We start from the raw sequence: 22,622 nt of genomic DNA, 5'->3' as shown, positions 1-22,622 counted from the left end.
GAATTTCGACAGCTGGGACAGCAGCCAGAGCCAAATTCAGCGGTTTCACATGAAGCTCTGTGAGACGCAGGGGCAGAAGATGCTTTGTTATTGACCAAAGGTCCCGATAATGATGAGTGTTAATGTTATAATACACTCTGGCTCGAATGTCTTGACCGTGGCCCTTCATCGAGATGCAAAATCTGTCTTTTCCACCCATTAAACCATGCAAATGTCAGTGATTACTGTTGATTTTAGGCCCAGTTCCAGTTAACAGGCGGAGTGAAGGCATAGCAGAAACAGCAGCTCGTCAGGTCACCTTGTCAAGAAATAGCTGAGTGCTTCCTCAAAGTCAAAATGGTGCTGGGAGTGGAGTTATGAGGAAGGGGGGGGGGGGGGGGGGGGGGGGGTGCAGGAATGTCAAGAGTAACAACACTTCAGTGCCCAGTGAAACAGGAAGTGTGTTTTTATTAAGGTTACCCATGGGAAAGAAGGTGTCAGGAGGCCAGACCGAATCCCTGTGGCAACCAACCAAAGATTGCCCTTCAGGCACTCACCTGTCAATCACTGCAGCTTTTCCTGTGCAAAAGCCGTGATTTACTCTAATGGCCCAACATTTGTGAGCTCTGCTGTCCTCTGTAAGTCATTGCCCTTTCTAGTGTTACCTCCAATGGGTCAGGCCTTAACAAACATTTACATGTAAAATCTTAGAGCCGAGGGAGTTTTCGGTGCTTATATTCCATCAGACCACCTATGAGAGAGAAAAGTAAATATCATTCATTAAAGGATAGAGGCGAAAGGCTCTGCTTGGGGCTTTAGAGGGATACAAGATTTAAAGGTCACATATTGTGCTCATTTTCAGGTGCATGCTTATATTTTGGGTGTATACTAGAAAATGTTTACATGCTTTATTTATATACCACCAGCACCTGCTTTATAATAAAAAAGAAATTCAGATTTTACTTTCTACAATATGGGACCTTTTAAAATGATACTGGAAACAAAACCAACTTCTTACGGCTCCACATTATTGTCAAAAATCATATTGCAATTATTTTGATGCCTCAAGATTAGTGGGAATGATCATTTACGAATTTTTATATTTTGCTCAAAAAACAGGAGCAATATTTTCTGTGGGAGAGGAGTTTTGTATTGATCACTTGTCCTTGGGTTAACAGATTCTCTGTTTATACTTCCAAAAGGGGCAAGATGGTAAAAATCACATTCATTCCGACACAATCTTGAATCTTTGGGAAGGTGAATTGCTGGATACCAGGTGGCATTTTACATTTAACACGGGAACGACACGTAAATGAGACAGTTTTTTTTATTTTTATGACTTTCAAAGGATTTCTGTGCTGTTTGCAATGAACGTATGAATCATTGCCAGCATTTTTATCCTTGCTCCTGAAGGTTGCATTGTACATCAAGAGTTCTGACCTCTATCAGTGCACAAAAACCCCTCTCCCTTGCTGGAGTTATCAACTAAGCTTTTCGAAAAGGCCAGAGGAGACTCGGGGAGACCAAGGACGGCATTCACAGAGTGTATCAGACAGTTCTTCAACTTGCAAAGCTGCAGCCCTAGTGATCCTTTATACTCGTTTATTATTTAATATTTCACACAAAATAGCATGTGCGCCTCTCTGCAGCCAACTTGTACTTGTCCACCCACACATGAATGTATCAAAAGATTTTCGCTTGAAAACACAATGTACAGTATAATGGCAGAAATCCTGTGTTCACATCATCAGCATCAATCAGCTGATTTTTTTGGATGCCTCCTTAGAACAAACAGACAAAAAGAAAGTTGTAAAAACTTTCAGCCAGTTGTACTGTAGGCGGCGAGTGATGCTGGGAGTCATATTTTAAGAGGCATATGAACTGTGCAAGAGAAAACAGACTTGCGTTGCAGCAGTGAGGCGTCTGGCTGTCCTTGGAGCTACTTTAAGAAATGGCTATTCTCCTCCAAAAGACTGTGGAGGGCTTTAGGCGGGACTGTGCTGGAGGAGGTCATTACTCCTGTCTTGAGTCTCAGTGATCCGTCTTCTGTTTGGACACCTGCGGTAGTAACGACTCCCAACTCCACCTCTGTTACCTAACCTCACCCTCCCTCCTCCGTCCAGCCCCATCCCACTCAGGCTCCTCCACGTACGCCCTCACAAACGCACACTTACATATATACTGTTGATAAAAGCAAGAAATACAGGCGCACACACATACAAACATTTTTTCCCATCACATCACACCTTAGTGCAATTCAGCTTGTTAATATTTATACAGCTCACATTTCCATACTTGTCATACAGGCAGATGCAGAGCATATGGCTTGTTGTCTCGTAGTGAATGATTGAATAATCAGTTTGTAACCTTTTGTGGCTCATTCTCCAGGTGTGTCGTTCAAGCCTGGAGCGGATATATGCTGTGAAAAAAGGGGGAATGAATAAATTACGTTGGATAGATAGACTTCATGTGGAGACGCAGGAGAGCTCATAATGACTTCTCTGTAGAGGAGTCTCGCACGTTTCTGTGGAACATTTTTTTCCCTCTCTTTTCACACCCCTCTCCACCCCCACGCTCTGCTGTACGTTCTATTTCTGACACAACAGCAATGAGTAATGAATGGTTTTGCCTCGCGCTGGTTCTTAACAAGTAAGTGGATTGTATACAGTGTGTTCTGTATATTGGGCTAATTAGTGTTGTGCTGGCACACCCTGGCAGAGCGCAGAAACATCCCACTCAGTGGTTACTCCCACGCTGCTGCTGCAGCCAGGTCCGCAGCCAGTTATGTTTGCCAGCGGAAGAACAAGTGACAGTGGAAAGACGCTGAAGCTGCGTCGTTATTCAGGACTTGAATCAAGATGTATACCACCGTGGTCAGTCCATTAAAAGACCTGAAGGCTTAACATATGGTGTAGTTTTACACATTTATCACAAGTTAGTAGCCTTGATACCTGTTTACAGTTCAAAGTGTGATGTTGGAGTGAACGAATTGATGAGAATAAAATAAATCAGTCATATGCTATGGCCTGAACAGTCATCAGATCTCAAACCAGCTGAACACAGATTTTGGACCAGTGTGTTAGCCAGCACTCTCCAAATGATCGAATATCTTTTGGAAGAATGGTGGCCATCCCTCAAGTAGGGTTCTTCACAAAAGGGCAAAAGAAAAATGCATTTCTTAGTCTTGGGACAGATGTTCCGACCTCTAAAATGGCCGTTGATAGGCTACTTCTGGCCTCCTGTGTCTGCTTCCCCAATTGAATGAATCAGGGCACCTGTGCACAATGCTTTATGGCTGTATGTGTGCTACCACTGCTAACACTACCGCAACACATATGTGTCACAGATTCATCACTTTGAACATTTCCCTTTTCCAAGCTTTACAGCACTTCCTTTGACATCTCCCTTCTCTAACCTGTCTTTATTATTTTCCCAGTACCATCCTATATATCCTGCTCTGTGAATTTTCCAGAGCTCAAGGGATGAAAAAGCTGTCTCTTCACAATCGGATCCCTTTCTTCTCTGTTTACCTCCTACTTTAGTATTTCCCTTTCCCTTCTCACTCATTCAGTCTTCACCTCTTCAAGGCAAAGTCACCTCTTTGTAACCTTTATCCTCCTTTCCTTGTCTTTATTCTTGTCTGTTCTTGCCTCTCACTGATGATGCATCACAGATATTTTGGCACACGAGTGACTGCCCTCCTGCACATGCACCTGCTCTCCTTCTCACTCATCTATCTCCTCCTCTCCATCCTGCACCTACCTGTCTTTCTCTTCGTCCGTCTCCCTGTCTTCCTCGCTAGGTTTAGGTTTCCATCTGTCTCTCTCTCTGTCTGTCACTTGGCTGTCTCCGACTAGACAGGAAGACTCCCTCTCTTTATGACAGCTGACATGTGGCAATTTCCCTTCGTTAATGACAAGAAATGTGCCAATTACCTCTCCGGATGTTTCGCTGCCAATCAGACACTAACGAGCTGCGAGTGTGTGGCTGTGTTTGCACGTGTGTGTGAGTATGTGTGTCTCTGTGTGCATGTTTGAGTCTGTTGGCATGAGAGAAAGTTGGACAAGTGCTATATGAGACGTAGTCTTCTGCTGAATTTTAATCATTTCAAATCTTCTTGCAAGTCTTGTGTAGAGATTGGCTTACCTTTTCATCTCTGGTTTTATTAATGAGTCCCAATTATAGTCTGTACAGAATAAATGATGGGTGAACTGTTGCTCACTTTTGCTCCCTCGCACACACACGTTCCCACTTCTGACATGAGTTTCTACCACTTTCTATCCCTCGTCAATCCGTCTCCCTCCCACCTCTCCATCTGTGCTGAAAAGCTCTTTTGTTCAATTTTTAATTACCTTCTCATATAAAAGTGCTCTTGACATCTGAATGCAGCACGTTTGTAGAGACTGCCTCTGTGATTGGTGCAAAATTGGATAACCACCTCTTTGTATGTCGATGTCAATCTCTATTCAAAGAACAGACCTTTTAGTCCCGATGCTCTGTGCTCTGCACACACTGATGTGAGCACTAAAAGACTAAATATTTACCAAGTCAACAAAAACCACCATTACTCTAGTTTGCATCATCTGTATTTGTTTTATTGGACTCGTGTTCCCTCACTTTTCAATATGACAGAGGGAACAAAGGACACACAAAATGGCAATCAGATCACTGTCAAATCTTTGTTCTCTGAACATGAGGGTCCTTCTCTCTGGGCATGTTTGTCATATTTATTACTTTCATTCAGTTTTAAAGATAGATGGTGATATTGCAACACATACACACACACACACACACACACACACACACACACACACACACACACACACACACACACACACACCGTAAGCCTTATTTAATAAAAAACATTGACGCATTCGCTATCACCACTTCATCCTCCTTAATCTAAATGGATCATGCATAATGCACAGGAGTTATTTACTTTATTTGTGTATGTATATAGTAAAAGGGACTTTATAAAAGCTATTTGAAATGTTGAAATGTCAGAGAGAAAATCACCAGAAGCTACAGTTTAGCAGAGTTATGACTGAATTCTTCGGGTGCTCCAATGCTGAAAGTCATGACAGATGTATAACTGCCACCTCAGCAGATGTCACAACAGACGAGTTGCAGTGGAATTAAAGCAGAAGCCAGTTCAATGGCTCAATCCACAAAATGTCTAATTATCTACGTACTGTATATGAACATGCTCAGGGTTGGATAGTAACAGATTACATCAGAATTATGAAAATAAGTAACTATAATCAGCCCAGATTACATTTGAAAAAAAAAAAAATGTAATTAGATTTTAGCTACATTATCAAGGATTATTTGATTACAGTCTTGATTAAGTCAACTCTGTTCTTAAAGGTGCAATATGTAAGAATCGGCCACCCTCCGAATTCATTCTCAAAACAAACAAGGGGCAGGATATAACCAGAGTCACAGCTAACTGCTGCTAACAGTAGCTGCCGTTAGCTAGTTAGATCCGGACTGGGAGGTTGGAGCACCAGGAGGTGTTGATAACAGCCTGCGAGTGAGTGACATCGCAACTTGCGTCATGCAGCACTTTATCACATTATGCTCTTGTGAGAGAGAGCTTTAATTTCAGTGAGTAGACGTCTTGTGAGGGGAATCCTATCCTTCGTGGCTCCATGAGATTGATTCAGTCGACACATGTTTATGGAGGAAAAACACTCATAAGCACCAAATCAGCAGAGAATATACATCCTGCTCACAGAGGTTTACTGTAAAGCTCTGCTGATATTGTGTCTGCATCCAGCGTTTGTTCAGATTTGAGGTTGTCGCAGGGATAAGTGTCTTGCAAGTGTTGTATGCATTGATTTGAGGGAGGGCGGGGTTGGAAGAGGTTAAGTGTGAAATAATTGTGAAGTGAGGTATTGAAAATGTTTTCTACTTAGCCTCTCCAATGTGTTCCCATTGGATAAGAGAGCAGGCAGCCTTGCTGAGGTGTGACGCTGATGGCATCTTCGATATCTGACATCTCGAGCTAACACAGACACTTGTGAGGCTAGTGATGCATGTAACCCAGTGCAATTCACAGTCAGCCCATCTTCTCTATTGAGCAAGTTCTAACAATGCCGGTCTTCCAACAATGGCCAATGTGTTGTACATGTCTGCACAACTACACGGCGTTTCTGTGTACTTTCTTATGAAATCAAACAACATCAGTAAGCCCACACACTGTTTTGTCTTGGCAGGCCTTATATCAGGTTTTTGCCCCACTTTTTCTGAGATACTTTATCTCTCCTGAGAAAGACTCTTTATAAACATCCCGCTTATCTTTTCCTGTACTGCTCCTTAGTGACTTATCTCTTATCAGGCCCTGCTCCTCGGGGGATTCCACAATACACAGGAAGTTAGTTATTATCCAGGCCTCCTCATCACTGGACAACTTCTTTGAAGAAAACCAGAGAAACCAGGATATATCTTAAATCAACGTGGCTTCCGAGCGCAAGGCGGCACGTGTTATTCTTTCCCAAACCTTTGTACCCCTTGAAGAGAAAAGGGATCATGGGTGATTTACAGCCAAATAAAGACTCTAAATGGTCCCCTGTTCTGTGATAGTGCCAGGAGTTCACTATCAGTATCATTTAGAGAAATGAAACTGAGGAAAGGTCAGAGAGCCTCTCAGCATCAGGAATCGGGGAGAGTTTTCTTTTCTCTGCTGTCTGGCAATGCTGCTGTTAGTGTAGTGCTTTGTTCTAGGGGGAGAATAAAAAGAGCATGATAGATATTGACTTTTTGTAGCAGGACCTCAGGGACGTAAACAATTGTGCCTCTAATCCTGGCACTCGCTGCTATTTGAGAGGTTAGACGGAGACAAGAACAACTATAGCTGTTTAAACACTTTGCTGTGATTCCTCTGCAATTTAATGAGGTCAACCTGTCTCATATCTTCTCTCACCGCTTCTGTTTGAAATACTTTTCAGTTGTCTGTCATTACTCTTTTTTCACATTGTGCTCCCTCCTTCTTCTTCTTCTTCTTCTTCTTCTTCTTTTCAGGTGGAGTGGTTAAAGAACGAGGAGGTTATAGATCCTGCAGATGACAGGAACTTCTACATCACCATCGACCACAATCTGATCATCAAACAGGCTCGCCTCTCTGATACGGCCAACTACACGTGTGTGGCTAAGAACATCGTGGCCAAGAGACGCAGCACCACCGCCACAGTTATCGTCTACGGTAAACTGTCTTGACACCGATCAGATACAACATGTCCTGGCATGCACATGAGAGATTGGCAAAGACAGACAATTGACTGTGTAAAATGTAGAAGGAGCTCTAAGTGCCTTAAATCTGCATTCTTTCTAATAGCCATCAGGGGGTGAGTTTGCTGGTTTCATAAAGAAGGCAGATTGTATGTAAGCTTATGAGAAAATGACCTTACTTCTCACTTGATTCATTACCTTAGTAAATAGTTTGCTAATTAGTTTTCGGTCTTGATTGCTTGTTTCAAGTCTTCTTCAACACATCATGATGCTCATTTTGCAAATGATGGTCTCATTTGGAGTAAAATTGATGTCAAAGCAGAGTGTGCCTTAGGGTGGGTTCTCAGTCAGATCCAATCAGGATATCCTTCCCAGTTCCGCCTTCTCGTCCAAATATAGTCACTTCTGGCTCATAAAAAACAAGATGGCGATGGCTGTAAAGGCCCTGAAACACCAAAATGACATCAAAAGATAGCTGCGACAAAGGCCGTCTGTTGCATCGCCCCAGTCTCCTGTGTCTCGACCAAAAAGCTGCACTTGAACACACCACAAAGACTACAGCCGGCGGCCAAGAAGCTTGTACATTCTGTGGCTGCATGAAATGAAATGTCTCTCTGCAGATATCCAAATGTTGTTATGATTTAGCAGTGTTTTTTTACACCACTCTCGCTAATATAGCCACTTCTAACCAAGACTATGTCTGATAAAAAGTTGCAAATGACACTGGCGAAGAGGCAGAGGAAAAATAAGGAGAAACCCTTTCATTTTTCATTTCTCTTTTCTGCACTGATGCGCTTACCTGAAAAGCCAATCAGAGTGATTTCTCTTGAGGACAAGCCGCCACCAATTCTACATACTCAGTCGGCCAAATAGCCTCAGATAAGGGCTGTCCAGTGCCAACAGGGCAGGATACACCACACCAACTACAGCCACAGACACTCACTTCCAGCCCTGACAATGCCCGATAGCAGACCATCGGCCTGGTGTGCTCAGGGCCTTACTGCCAACCACTTCAAAGTGGTTTTCCACAAACAAATGGGTGGCGTCACGTTGGGTTTACACTTAAGTCGAACATTAGTGCTGAGGGAAAGTGTTAATTATTGTCAGAAGTCAGCTCAACTCAAAATAAAACAAATTTGAAAGTCAGTCTGCATGAAGCAAAGCCCTCTCTATCCCGCAGCGTGTAACACGCTCATTTTGTTCCTGCCTGAAGGTGTGCAAAGTCTGGAAGATTTGTGAGTTTCTGAAGTGCGAGAAAGGTGCTGATGTGGCTGAGGCATACTTAAAGAGACCCCCGCTGTGGTTTCACACAGACTCACCCACCGTCTCCCTAACATCAACTAACATGACTGTTATTGCGCAGCACGGCTGCGAAGTTGAACTTCAACGCCTGCTGGAGGCGATGAATATTCACACTGGATGAAGCGGAATGCATGTGGATGGATGCTTACAACTGCTGCTTTCACCAGGATTAGGTTTCAAATCTACTGGAGGTGTGGTATTGTTAGTGCCCTTGTTGTTTTGCTCTGCTTTTCAGTTTAGTAAACATTGAGGACAATGTGGCTAGTAGGGATCGATGTAAGGGTGATGTAGAAACAAAAATTGTTAATCCAAGAGAGTGAGAGATTTCAGGGACAAGGATCGCTGTCTAAGTGTCGAAAAACTGCTTTGATGTCAGCTCATCCTTGAGAATTAATACAACAAGCCACTGCATCTGTCTGTGCCGTCCTTGCTTCTTTATCCAAAATGGGATGCTCGCACATTCATGCACAGTTGTGCTGTATTTGTAAGCAGACACACTCCCCTATAAATCAGTACGAGAAGCCCAAAGGATAAGGGAGAGCTGTGTCTGACACCAGTGATGAAAAAGTGAGAAGGACAGGCAGTATGTTTTCTGCCCAGAGGTTTCTAGACCAACATGCTACAAGGACACTGGGAACAGGAGCACAAGCTGACAACAAAGGAGAAAAAAAACGGAGAGAGACGGAGAGAAAGAGGGAGAGAGGAGATAGATCCATAATCCGTGGAGGAAAGAAAGCAGACAGTAAAGAAATGCGGGGCTTTTGGCGGTCTTCCCCCAAGAGTCCAATATTTTGGGCTTCACTCATAAGCATGTCACATTTGAAAGTCGGAGGCTCCGAGGGGCCCAGTTCCACCATCTCAAATGCCACAGACTTGTTCTCAGCCACAAGCCCTGGTGTCACTCTGCACTGGATTTAGTCGCTGACAGAGATGGATGAGAGAGGGAAGAGAGGCATTAGGAGGAATCAGTGAATGGAAAATGCAGCAATCTGACCAGAATTTACTGTCTGGCTGCAGGGCAAAGTAATGACCCAGGATTTCAGGTTCAAAACTCAAAACCTCGGTATATAGATGTTACCGTGGAGAAATGAGCGTGTATCGAGATGTCCAAGACTCTAGGGATTTGATTTCATTTGTTAAAGGAAAAGTTCACCCGAAAATGAAAAATTCATTATCATTATTCATGTAACTTGTACTTTAGTGTTTAATTTTGTTGTATTTTATTTATTTTTTTTCACCCCAATCTAACTTTTTACCCCCAGCGTTTATTAATGAACATCTTATTTACATAATTTGGTAAGAAAACTAACAGGAATCAGTCATATTTCAACACATTTTATTACCCTATTCCAGTGAATGGGGGGTGGTCAACATGGACGGAGTGGTCAGTGTGCAACAGCCGCTGCGGCCGTGGTTACCAGAAACGCACACGCAGCTGTACCAACCCCGCCCCACTCAACGGCGGCGCCATCTGTGAAGGGCAAGGCATCCAGAAGCTGGCGTGTAATCCTCTCTGCCCAGGTATGGACTAAATTTACAATACGCCCACTTAGAAGTGGGTGGAAAGGGTATAGTCGCACAAAATACATAAAATATGATACAACTCTGTGTTTGCATATTTCGCTCTGTTTGTGCCTCCACCCTTACGTGTGTGTCTCTCTCCCACATGTCTCGAATCACGTCTCCACTCACCCACTCATGCACTTGTTTGTCTTCATCCTCTCATGTGCCATCTCATTCACTCTTCCCCCGTCCGTCCTGTCTGTTGTGTGGCAGTGGATGGCCTGTGGACAGAGTGGAGTAAGTGGTCCACCTGTGGGACAGAGTGCACCCACTGGAGGAGGAGAGAATGCAGCGCTCCAGCGCCCAAAAACGGGGGGAAGGACTGTGAGGGCATGGTGCTCCAGTCCAAGAACTGCACCGATGGGCTGTGCATGCAGAGTGAGTACCCGACTAATCCTCTGCTACTCTCTCTGACCTGCCAACCAGAGACATCTCTTCACCCTTTGACCATGAATTTCACTCTGCTCTTTCATCAAAGCGCTGTGTTTCACATCGCCACATAACACACCCGCCGCCCTGTCGCTCACTCACTCTGTTTCGCTTCACTCATACATAAACAATAAGACACGCTGAAGCGCCTTTCTCTCTGTCTGCTGCAGTCAATCTCTTTATTTGCACATGCATGATACACAACACCGGTTGAATAAAAGTGACATAAAGCAGAAAGCACTGCACATCTTTCCCTGTGTCAGCTCAAATATAAGTGTATGTTAAAAATAAAGACTTGGCCACATGGGGAAGCACTCTAAGTAATTATCCTTGTCACAGGCGAAGCATTTGGGAGTTATATTTAAAATAATAATAAGTGATTATATTGTAATTACATAAGGGGGGGTCACAACTACCAGGCAGCTTTGATTACTACCTTAATTTAAGAACTCTGGATTCCTTCGGTCAAATGCAAGGAAACAGGAGGCCACAAAGTGCTGGCAATTAAACTCTCGTACTGATTTCAAAGAACACAAAAGGCTCCGGGATGCACCAGAATTTCCTTCTCATAATTCACAATTGGTTTTTTACTGTTTTGTTGCAAACAACTAAAAGGCCAAAGCCAGTTTGTGGCGCAGCCAGATATTTTCCTGCAGGCAGCACATTCTTTCCTGCTTCTCATTCTGTCAAAGGGAGTTAAAAACAGCAGTTTACTGTATGTGAGCCAAAAAAAAAAAAACCCTTTCTTTTATAATACATTCACAGATTGGAATCGTGCTGCAGTTGCTCTGATGCATGCCTGTGTGCGGTATTAAGAAGCCAAAGAGTACAGCATTTGATACCTTGGACTTCATCGACTAAAACAGTCACTGCCCTCTCCTCTGTGCCTATAATAGCAAGAGACAGAGGATGGGAAGGAGATAGCTGGAAAGACTTGCACAGTAACTGAGTTAAACCCTGTGTCTAGTTTAATAAAAATCCTCTCCAATAAACATCTTTGAAGGTGTTAGACCCACACGCTGTCACAGATGCCTCCATCGTGTGTATAACCTACTACAGATGGTGACTGTGACACTAATAATATAACAGAGGCCCGGCTGCTGGATGTCTAGAATTTGATACAGCTGGCCGTCACTGTGTGCAGCTGATCTGAGATTTTGCTGCACCATGGGGTTGTAAACTGCTACCTGCAGTATGGTGTCGACATGATGTGCTCTAGGTTATGGCATCTTTAGACGCAGCTGGCTGATGGATCTGCATGTCTCTGTCCAAAGTAAACACATACTGTCCATATGCAGTGAGGAGGACTGACAGGAAACTATGACTTCAGTGTTCAGTGATTTAGTTTAACGTCAGCATGAGAGGAATGCATTAGCTGATTTTATTGCCAAGGTCATATGTCTGCAGTGTGGAGAAACATCGGGGAGCAATCTACAAGAAGACCTCCTCTTATTTGTCTTATTCATCTTATTTCATTTCCCACTGCGGCACAACATACGTCCGCCCCGCGCTTCCCCGCCCCGCTGCACGCCCTCTGCGACTCGGCCCATCTCCGAAGCATTAGTTCTCAGTAGATTGATGGCCAGTTTGCAGAGAATATAAAGCCATAATGATATAGATTTAGGATCATTTCAGGGATTGATTTTTTTGGGAGCTAAGAGGGTGAAGCCACTTATGTCAATGCTAATGACCATTTCCAACAGCATTTAGGAGAACGGCCCATTATCTAAAAGCTCACATTATGGCAAATATGATTGGGAATGGAAGTTGTGTGCAATCTGAACTCACCTCGGACCGCTGATCTGCTCCCTCCAGTGCAGGGCCGGGATCCGAGCAAACACATGTCTCTGGATTCCATTGCAGCTTGATCTCATTTTCGGTTGTTTGAATTTATTTAAATCATTTCAATTGCAGTCCATCGCAGAAATCTGGCAAAGGAATATGATACGAGCAGAGCTGGAAATAGAACTCGCGATGCTCGGCCTCCACTGCTGCACCCTGTGAAAACACAACTGACCCGAGTCAAAAAGGAAGGAGTTTTTGTTATAATTTACTTTGAAGCTTGTTTATCACATTTGGACTGTCCGGGAGTTTGGGGGTTGGATTTAACAAAGTTAGGCACCTACAAATTGATCTAGAGAGGTTGCACTCTGCCTGTTCACATAGGACTTCCCAACTCTAACACAAGAGTATAGTTTTCACAGTTCACTGAGGCTGACCTGACTAAATCTCTGTTTTGCTCGCCCTCTGTGGTCTGTCTTCCTCGACTCTGACGTTGTTTTCCAAGTGTTTGGTAACCTTGCTCTCAGACATGACATTTTCTTGACACATTGATGTAGAGAAAGGGGGAGCGCTCACTCCAGCAAGGGCAAATGCTTTATTGCTATCAAACCCTAGAGACTGGAAAATCACAACTCCAGGCTCCCTTCAGCTTTCCAAGAGCATCTGGTTCTTCACACTGTATTTATAAGTGGTTGAAAAGTGTTGATTACATGTAAATAAATATCTTGTGTATAATCAGCAGTTTCAGTTACATAGTTTCTCCACCAGGAAGCATAAATAAACCTGTGGCTTTTCTCATGATGACATCAGTTTTGCCAGACGACAGTATCCATCTCTGAGGTTGGAAGTCTGCCATATTCAAGGAAGTAATGGCTGAAACACAGACAATGATTTCCTGTCCCCCCTCCTCCCTGGCTCAATGTTGTCAGGAAAGAATAATCTTTGTCTGTCTGGGGCTTCGAGGTTTCCTTTGGAGCCCACCCACCGAAGCATGCCTTTACTCTGGCCGTGCCGTAGACGGGCGGATGAATAGAAACTCTACAGGATGGGTTCAAATGGGCCATCAGTTAGACTGACCCTGACAGTCACCTCCCCCTGCTCTAGCCTGGCCTCCCCGTTGCCTGATTACATGTACACACTAGCCCCATCTATCAAGCCATTGATTTTCCTGTCGGTCCACTTGTCTGCCCGTGGCTCTCTCCCTCTCCAATAAGGACTTCATTGTTTGTATAGTTGTTTATGGACATCCCAGTGAGACTGAATATTATGTGTACTAGTGTACTATCCCTGGCTGCTGTTTGACACTACTTTCCACGTCACCTCAATGTATCACCTGGCCAAACAGAAGCACAACCTTTAACCAAATAAAATATCTATGTGGACAATTTTTCTCCAAATCTTAGCCCAGATGCCAGAATAAAATGTTGCCATTGTACGTTTCTGCAAAACCATTTCTTAGATATCATATCAGCAAAACGTGTCAGATTACATGTATATGAGCTGACTTTAATGTCACTAGGAGGGCTGATACAGACCTCTGTTTTAGACAGCGTTTCAAAATATGTAAGCATCAAACCGCTGGATGTTTAACGAGAAACCACTGTTAAAGCTTGGTTTCAACATTTGTAAGTGTGAAACCACTGGATATTTTTAATGAGAAACCACTGTTCAAGACAGTATTTCAATTTTTGCAAGCATGGAACCACTTTTTATCAAGGGACCACTGTTTGAGATGGTGTTTCAACATTTGTAAGCATGAAAGTACTGGATATTTTTAATGAGAAACCACTGTTTAAGCCAGTGATTCATCATTTGTAAGCATGAAAGTACTGGATATTTTTGACAAGACACTACTGTTTAAGTATGGTTTCAACATTTTCAACTATGAAACCACTGAATGTTATAATTTAGAGAACACTGTTTCAGATGGTGTTGAAACATTTGTAAGAGTGAAACCACTAGATAATTATAATGAGATATTTTCCAGCTGTGTCACTGGCAACAAATGTAGCTGTTTTCACAAGTCATTGGAAATATTTGCAACCGAAACTGGATATTTTTTAAGAAGATGCTGAGACAATTTCCAGCTGTGTTTGTGGCAATAGAACCAGTTAAACATGATCTTCTCATAACCCTAACCAAGTGTTTTTTGTGCCTAAAGATTAACCAGCCCATATACAGAGCGTCGTGTCAACATAAAATTCAAAACTGAACATTAAAAACCTGAAGTTTCATCATATCAGTGGCTTGCAAAAACGTACATTGCCAATGTTTATTTTGGAAATCAGTGTGCCAAATCTCTGTCCTTCAACCTTTTTTTCATTTCCTGCCTTCCTAACATAATCGTTCCTTTCATCCCATGCACGACCCTCTCCATCCACCTTCCGGTGACAGATGCAAGGCTGTTGGTTCTATTGACTCTGTTGGAGCCCGCACTTTATCAGCCCTTCCATTCCCCCTCACCTGCCAGCATCAGTCCTGCTGCTGCTGCTGCTGAGGCACTAAGCCAAGTTGATGGATTACGCCACTCCCTCACAGAACCTCCATGTCCCCCCTTAGTCCTCTCATCCATCTCTATACTCTGTACACAGATCTGGAGAGGAGGGGCCAAATCAAGAAAGATCGCTTCCCCGTGTCATCACTCCTACTCATGAGTTTGTTGCTGTCTCATTTGTTGAGTTTGTTTTTCTGTTGGCTTAAATTTGATTTTCATCATCCCTCTCCTGCCCCCTCCTCCTCCTCCTCCTCCTCCTCCTTACCTCTCCTACTCTGTCTCCCATCCACAAACCCTTCCTCTCTTCAAGGTTCCTTATATCAGAAGTCCTCTGAGGCAAAAGACAAGAGTGATTTGGGAAATTCATGTGAGTTATTGTTTTTTTTTTTATCATTTATTTTATTTTATTTTTTACACTATTTCTACATTCGTTGTCATATCCGTCTTTGTCTTTAATCTGTATTGGCAGGTTGTGCACAAGGAATTTGCAGTCACTCATAGTCCCAGATAAATCATTCGATATATATTGAGTGTTGGCTCTAAAAACACACAAAGAATATTTGACATTGTTCTTTCATGTCCTCCTATGTGTCCATACTTCTATAGCCGATAACCACCTCAAGGCATTTCATTTTTTTTGATTTTCCGTTCTGTCCGTTCTCATAATGTGTCTACGCCAACCGCCTGCCTGTTCAAAGCCATGTTACCGCTCTCTAGCTCAAAGCTGACACTGTCCTTTACCCTGTTGCTCCTGATGAACTCCAGCCTGACACTGCCTCGCTGTCAGCTCAGGCGCAGAGTCGGGCAAAGAATTTAACCCACTGCCGTTCTCACTCTGTATATCTCTAATATTTTCCATTCTCTCTCTCTACCTCACCCTGCCTCTGTAAATCTCTGCGTCCTCACAGAGAATGGAGTGTTCAATAATCCCTTTCATTTCCATTTCTTGTACTTTCTTTCCCTCTCCGACAATGGCTCATGTTCAAAGGGATGTATTAATCTAAGTGATACATTTTAATGCGTACACTTAGCAGGTTGCTGCCTTTATCATCAAAGCGTGGATGGAAGATTGTTCGACTGTGGGGATATATGTTAAATAACTGCAGGGGAGCTTGGCAGAGGAAGCGCGATGAAATTACATTTTCAGACCTTCATCACTGGCTCCCTGCTCTGTTTTCTGCTCGTGTCTCTGCAAGAGGAAGGATTAGAGGCCGAACATGTATGAGGATACATCTTGACACTCCTCTTTAGTGTGATGTCTCATTTAAGGCTGAATGGAGAGGGTCAGGCCACACATGTCCTTCCTGGGGAGGAAGTCTTTGAAATGAGTACAGTATTGGACCTATTTAATCATGGCCATTCAGTACATCTAAAGAAACTATTCTCCCACACTGTGAGCGAAGGTGATGCCCCAGTGAAGGTCATACCCACTTTCATTTCATTTTTAAACTGCCTACATGTTGAATTATGTACTTGTTGATTAATTAAAAAAAATATGAAAATTTAAATATGAAAAAAATAAGCTACATGCTTTTACTCCTGGAGACCTTGGTGCTTTCAATTGTCACAAAAGCACTCCCTTCTTTTGCTTCTCTTCCCTCTACTCCTTTCTCATCCTTTGTGCAGGAGAACACAAGAGACACAGATTGAGTGCCATCTGTATCCCTGAGACACATGAGGCTAATTTACACAAATCCTCTGCCATCATGCGTGCCCTGAGAGTGCTGCGTATGGATCTATGGCTGATGCTGCCATCTACTGGTGTAGAGCCCGCTCCATTTGCATAATCAAATGATCCCAGAAACAGACATTTCTCTCTTTTTTCAAAATAGCTTTATCATCTCATAAATAAGAATGTGCTCAGAAGCTTTGGTCTTTGACTTTTTCTAGAGCCCCCTGACATGCACAGAGTGTATTCATATGTCGAACAATGCACACACGCAGGCTCGCACATGCCCCGTGGCATTTCACTACCGCTAAAGCAGAGTTTCTCCCCATTTGTTATCTTTGGTGACAGTTAAGGGCATTCTTTAGCAAACACTACAGAGAGTTCAGACTGTCAGTAGGCATCCATTAAAAGGTCTGATGTGTAATGGGTTCCTGTCAGAGTCTGCGTTTCTAACAACCGCTATATCCATGCCAGGCCTACTAATCACAGAGGTTTTTCCAGCTGGAAAGTGGACAGAAAGACTCTGGGAGGGAGACGGAGATGAAAGACAATTTGAGAAATGCAAGCTATGTCTAGATCTTATCTTCAGTGTGTAAGAACAAAGACAGAGACAGACTCTGAACTCCAACACAGAGCACGGTAATTTGAAGATGAAAACATCTATATCTCAGTCTTCAGAACTCTTGATCTCGCTTCTGAGCCCGCTTGTTAGGACAGTGTGTCATTGGTTTGCACTGGAGCCGGCGTCCTTATTAATTGCGGCGTCGTGCACAGAGTTCATCATCATTATCTTTATTTTCAGCTTCTTATTATCTTTATGGTGAACAGTACACAACCCCCTTTAACACGCGACACAATTTGGCTTCATACAAGAAAGATTAAACTGTGACTTTGTAAAAGAACTGATGTTGACCATCACTCTCAGTACATTATCCCTTTTCACTTTGAACAATTAAGAGTGTCCTATATTATTTTATCAACACCTAGCCTACTGCCCACCAGCATTAACCATGATAAAAAAAAAGAACAGCAATATACTTGTATGCATTTATTTCCCCGTAGATGGTTATTAATATCCGGCTCAATCTCAAACCAGGATATTAGTCTGCTGATAATGGCTTCATCACAACTCCTGCATATTGAGCAAGAAAGCTTAACACTATTGATGTGAACTTATGAGATCTTTAAAGACTATTTTTCTCTCTGTCTTTTGTCTCTCACCCTCCTCCTCCTCCTCCTTCTCCCTCCCCAGTGGCCCCCAGTACAGACGATGTAGCTCTGTATGTGGGTATCGTCATAGCTGTGATCATGTGCCTGGTTATCTCCGTCGTCGTGGCGCTCTTCGTCTACAGGAAGAACCACCGTGACTTCGACTCCGACATCATCGATACCTCCGCCCTCAATGGAGGCTTCCAGCCAGTCAGCATCAAGACTGCCCGCAAAGGTGGGGCACAGGATGATATGTATTTGTTTTTCTGTGTGTTTGGCTGCTTTTTCTAATACTTGTGACGATACGATAGCTTCAATACAGATACCAAATGTAACTTTTTTCTTCATCTTAAAGAAAATTATAATATTTTTCATTTAACAAAACCGGGCTTACACACGTTCAACAAAGTTGAAGGTCCAATGTCTAGGATTCTGGGGGATGTAGGGGAGAAATTGAATATAATATTCATAATTATGTTTTCATTACTGTTTCATTATCTTAGAATGAGGCTCCCAGGAAGTCAGTCACAGTTGGGGTTGCTGAGGTGTCAGTCTATATATATTATAAATGGTGCGCGACATCCATGTTTTTTTTCTATTCATTTGAATGACCAGAATAGCTTATAATAGTTCCAGTAGTTGATAACAACCATTTCCAAAACTTTGAGAACGTTTTGCACTACAGCAGACTGCAAACTTGAATACCAGCATACTAAAGCAAGGAGACGAGGTGGGAGAGAAATAGATGAAAAAGGAGAGAAATTCCCCAAACTCCATTACAAAATCGCTCAATTTTGTGAGTTGTTGACTTTATAAACTTTGTGAAACGCTGTGTATGACAAATTCTTTTGGGCTTACTTGTTAATTCAGAATATATTATACGTTCCTTTTTTTTATTCTTAGTCTACGAAAGATAGTGTCTGTTTGTTCCAGTGATGTACGTGTTAATGCATATGGAGCAGAAAGTGAGATGTGAATACCAGGGATAAACAGCTCCTCTTCCTCTTTCTTAATGAAATATATAAAAATCAGCAAAGTGATCTTAGCTTTTGGTACTTGACTCCATGCTAGAGACACATTTCAGTTGGTATAAAAAAAAGGATTGAGGTTCAATCCCTCGCCCTACATGACACACCTGTTGTCAGGCATGCTGGGAATCACTTGCATTACTCACCCATAGCATTAACCTTGTGAGATGGCAGCACGTGTCTGTCAGAGATGATCTGAATGTAAATGTGCCATTTTGACTGCAGACGAGCAGGGAGCTTATGAGAGAAATACAGACAACAGACAGCATGTTTGTGCGGGCGAGGTGATGAAACTATTAAAATGCATGTCGTTGTGATGGGAGGCCAAACTATGCCCCTTAATTAAGGCATAATAAGGCCGGTCTGTATGTCGCATATTAAGGCTGTAATTAGATCTGGGCTGGTGACGCAGGACTTAAAAGTAAGGCCTCAGGGATGAGGACAGGTGGCAGTGAGCTGGACAAAAAGACGGCAGGGTACCAGACAGATCAGAGTAAATGTGTTGTAAGCAGTCAGTTGGAGGTTTTGAGAACAGGAAGGATAAAAAGTGGGAAAATAACAGCAACAAATAGAGATGGCAGGGACGGGGAAATAAGTTTCAAAATACTGTTCAACTCAGAAGGATAGATGCCACAAATAATTGGGGTTTCGCTGTCGCTGTCCAGTCAATACCACATATTTTCAAAATGTCAACTAATCTTGAGCGCTGAAAAACAGCCATGTTTTCAGCTTCAGATGATTCAATAACTTTGTAAATGGCTTGTCTGGGTTAAGAAATAGAAGAATTGTCTCAACTCCTTCAGTTTTATCAAAAAATTCAGAAACTGGACAGAAACTTTCACTGGACAGCGACTATACAGTACCTACGGTGATTGATGTTAACATACCATTATTAATAATAACACAAGCACTACAAAGACTACTGCAGTACTTAAATAGTACTAGAAATATTTCAACCTTGACTACCTTGTGACTTCCACTGACATCTGCACCGTTTGTAAACTTTGTGCTTGGAGGCAATGGAGACGCTGCAGGACAGAGAGCCCCCACTGCCATCCCTCCACCCACTCAGCCCAGCTATTGAACATTCATCCTTGTACCTACCGGGTAAACTGAGCGATAGTGATGCCATCTGTTACTCATGAATCACAGCTGCGCCTTTAACTTCTCTGACTGAGTAATGTTTCTTGGTGGTGAAGTGGACTTCCCTAATGAGTGAAAAACAAATGAGTAAAGCCAGGCGGCAGTCTTGCTGATTGCTGCCAACACTTCATTTCCTCGTGGTTATTCTGGTTTCAAGTTCCTCCACACACAGTTGGAAGGAGAAAATCATGACCAAAACACTTCTCCTAAGACTCCGTTATACTCATGTCGCTTTCCTTTTCTTTTCCAGCCGATCTCCTAACAGCACCCCCTGACCTGACATCAGCGGCCGCCATGTACCGTGGCCCCGTCTACGCCCTCCATGATGTGGCTGACAAAATCCCCATGACCAATTCTCCTCTGCTGGACCCTCTTCCCAACCTAAAGATTAAGGTGTACAATTCCTCGGGCTTAGTGACTCCACAGGACGACCTGGGAGGGGAACTTTCCTCCAAACTGTCACCTAAGCTGCCGCACTGCCTCCTGGACAACAGTGACAGCACGATGGGCCGTCGAACACAGACCCAGACGTTGCTCCGCACCAGGGATCCATCCTGCACCGCGCTGGGCTCCTTCAGCTCCCAGGGGGGACATCTCATTGTGCCCAACTCAGGTACTGTACCAAACAATGAGAGGAGGCATTTTCAAATGTGTCCGTTTTGATCTGTTCTTCCGATTTGTAGAGGAAAAATAAAGTATAACAAAGGAATTAATGAGTTTTGAATCTCAATAGAGTGAAAGATCAGCTAATTCCAGCAAATTACCTGTCTATTGTCTGCTTTAATTGGACCAGAATGTTTTCAGTTACTCAGTGGCTCTCCATCAGATGCTTTATGAGCTCTCCGTTTGTGTGTGTGTGTGTGTGTGTGCAAGTGTGTGAGGTGAAAAGATAAACTTCCTCTCCGCGGTCCGGCCTGACATGAAGAAGAGATCATCCTTCAGCTCTTCCCATGAGCTCAGAAGGGGCCAGTCTTCATTCATTTATAATAGGCTGATGATGATCTGCTCAGGCCAGAATATTACTCTAAAGATCCCTCAAAATGGGCTGATGAAACTCCAGACATTTTCTTCGCTGAGAACATTGAGGACAAGACTCCAGCATCTGGACGAAATAGTCCGGCACATAACCTCGTGTAGAACTACCAATCCCAGTGGTCCTGGTGATGGCTTATACCACCAAACAGGCTAAGTGATGAAATATAGTGCCTCGAAAGAAAAGAGGCTGCCTTGAAAAAAAGAAAGGAGTCGTGCAAGTGTGGTGACATGAACAGGAGGGAGTAGACTGCTAACTGCAAAAACGGACAGGAAGCTAAAACAACGACAACGCATACAGCAGCTTTAAACAAATGAGATGTAGCAGGTTAATTCGTGACCTTTAGAGGAGCTGGTAGGTGGATTTTGTTAACTTTACCAGAGAACTGAGGAGTCTTACAGCCTGGAGAAGGAAGCTGCTCTGTAGTCTGGTGGTATGGCTGCAGATACTTCTGTATCTTTTGCCAGATGGCAGCAGGTTGAGCAGACTGTGGCTGGGGTCGGTGTCGTATTTTAGTATCCTTTGGGCTCCATGCAGACATCTCACTTCACCAATGTTGCTGATGCTGTGTAGATGGATGCCACTGATGTTCTGGGCACTTTTAATCACCCGTTGTAGAGCCTTCCTGTACTACTGATGTAGGCAGGGGTGGGTGTCTTTGCCTCATTTTTTTCTCAATCAGCTCCTTGGTTTTGCTGACACTGAGCAGTAGATTGTTCTCTGTGCACCAATCTGCGAGATTGTTGATTTCCTCCTGATATAACCCTCATCGTTGTTTATGATACGGCCGACGATGGTGGTGTCGTCCGCATACTTCACAGTAGAGTTGTCTTGATGTCTGGGAGTGCAGTCATGGGTGCACAGTGTGAGCAGAAGGCTCACAGGGCTGAGCACACATTATTTATGTGTAAATACAGTATAAATTGTGTTTTAGATGTATGAGGTCTGAGTTGCCCCTACATCTTTACCAGGAAGACCTTTACACACACAGATGTGACTTTGAAATAATATGCTAAACCAGATGTAAGGTATCAGTGCATTGACGGCACACATAGTGACAGGGGTTGATGGATACCAAAGGTGCACTACGCGCAGAGACATATAGGTGTCCTGTTTCAGGCAGCTTACATTAGCCCTGCTGTCCTCACTTCAAACACATGTGGGCTGTTTGTAACATGCCACAGATGCATGTTGACAGGCTTCGACAAACTAGCAGAGACATTAAAGGATACACCGACTTCTCAAGTTTCTTAAGTTTTTTTCTTTTTTCGTTTTGATTCCTGTAAAAAATGTTCTCAGCTGCTGGGTGCGCTCGGCTACCTCATCGTGTTACATAGGCAGAGAGAGAGGGAAAGAGCACATTTGATATTTGATCTGTTCGTGTGTCTGGGTAATGAAATATTTTGTGGCACTGTCAGTGTGGCTGTTTGGTATTTTGCATCTTAAAATGCTTTCCCCATCTCTTTGAAGCTTTGCTGTGAGGGAGAGTGGCAGTGTGCGAGACGTCCCCGTGGCAGAGCTGTGATTGCCTTGCTAGCTAGCAGGAGAAGCTGTCTGTCACCTTTTGAAAAGTTCAGTACAAGGACATGGGAAATCAATGAGCTATCTGAGAAACCCCCTCCAGAGAGAGAGAGCGAGAGTGCGTGTGGGTTTGGTGTGTGTGCGTGCGGACTGTGGGGGGTAGGGTCTTAAAAAACACATCGGACAGGACATCATATCAAATCAATCTGAGATGGAAAAATGTAAATCATGCTGGCTGCA

General features: G+C 43.4%; 1 protein-coding gene across 2 annotated transcripts in view; it reads left to right on the top strand.

The window, feature by feature from the left end:
- The window catches only part of unc5cb (unc-5 netrin receptor Cb), a 123,587-nt gene that overhangs the window by 89,830 nt on the left and 11,135 nt on the right, over positions 1-22,622 (top strand). The window contains exons 5-10 of one of the 2 annotated variants that reach the window (XM_073477896.1): positions 7,003-7,183; positions 9,865-10,032; positions 10,288-10,452; positions 15,090-15,146; positions 17,701-17,892; positions 20,079-20,441. In XM_073477896.1, coding sequence (XP_073333997.1) covers positions 7,003-7,183; positions 9,865-10,032; positions 10,288-10,452; positions 15,090-15,146; positions 17,701-17,892; positions 20,079-20,441 — 1,126 coding nt within the window. The remainder of the gene's footprint in view (positions 1-7,002; positions 7,184-9,864; positions 10,033-10,287; positions 10,453-15,089; positions 15,147-17,700; positions 17,893-20,078; positions 20,442-22,622) is intronic. The other variant, XM_073477897.1, reaches the window with a different exon arrangement.

This window comes from Pagrus major, chromosome 12, assembly GCF_040436345.1.
Source record: "Pagrus major chromosome 12, Pma_NU_1.0".
Lineage (NCBI taxonomy): Eukaryota > Metazoa > Chordata > Actinopteri > Spariformes > Sparidae > Pagrus > Pagrus major.
This window is presented reverse-complemented; position numbering and strand designations above follow the sequence as displayed.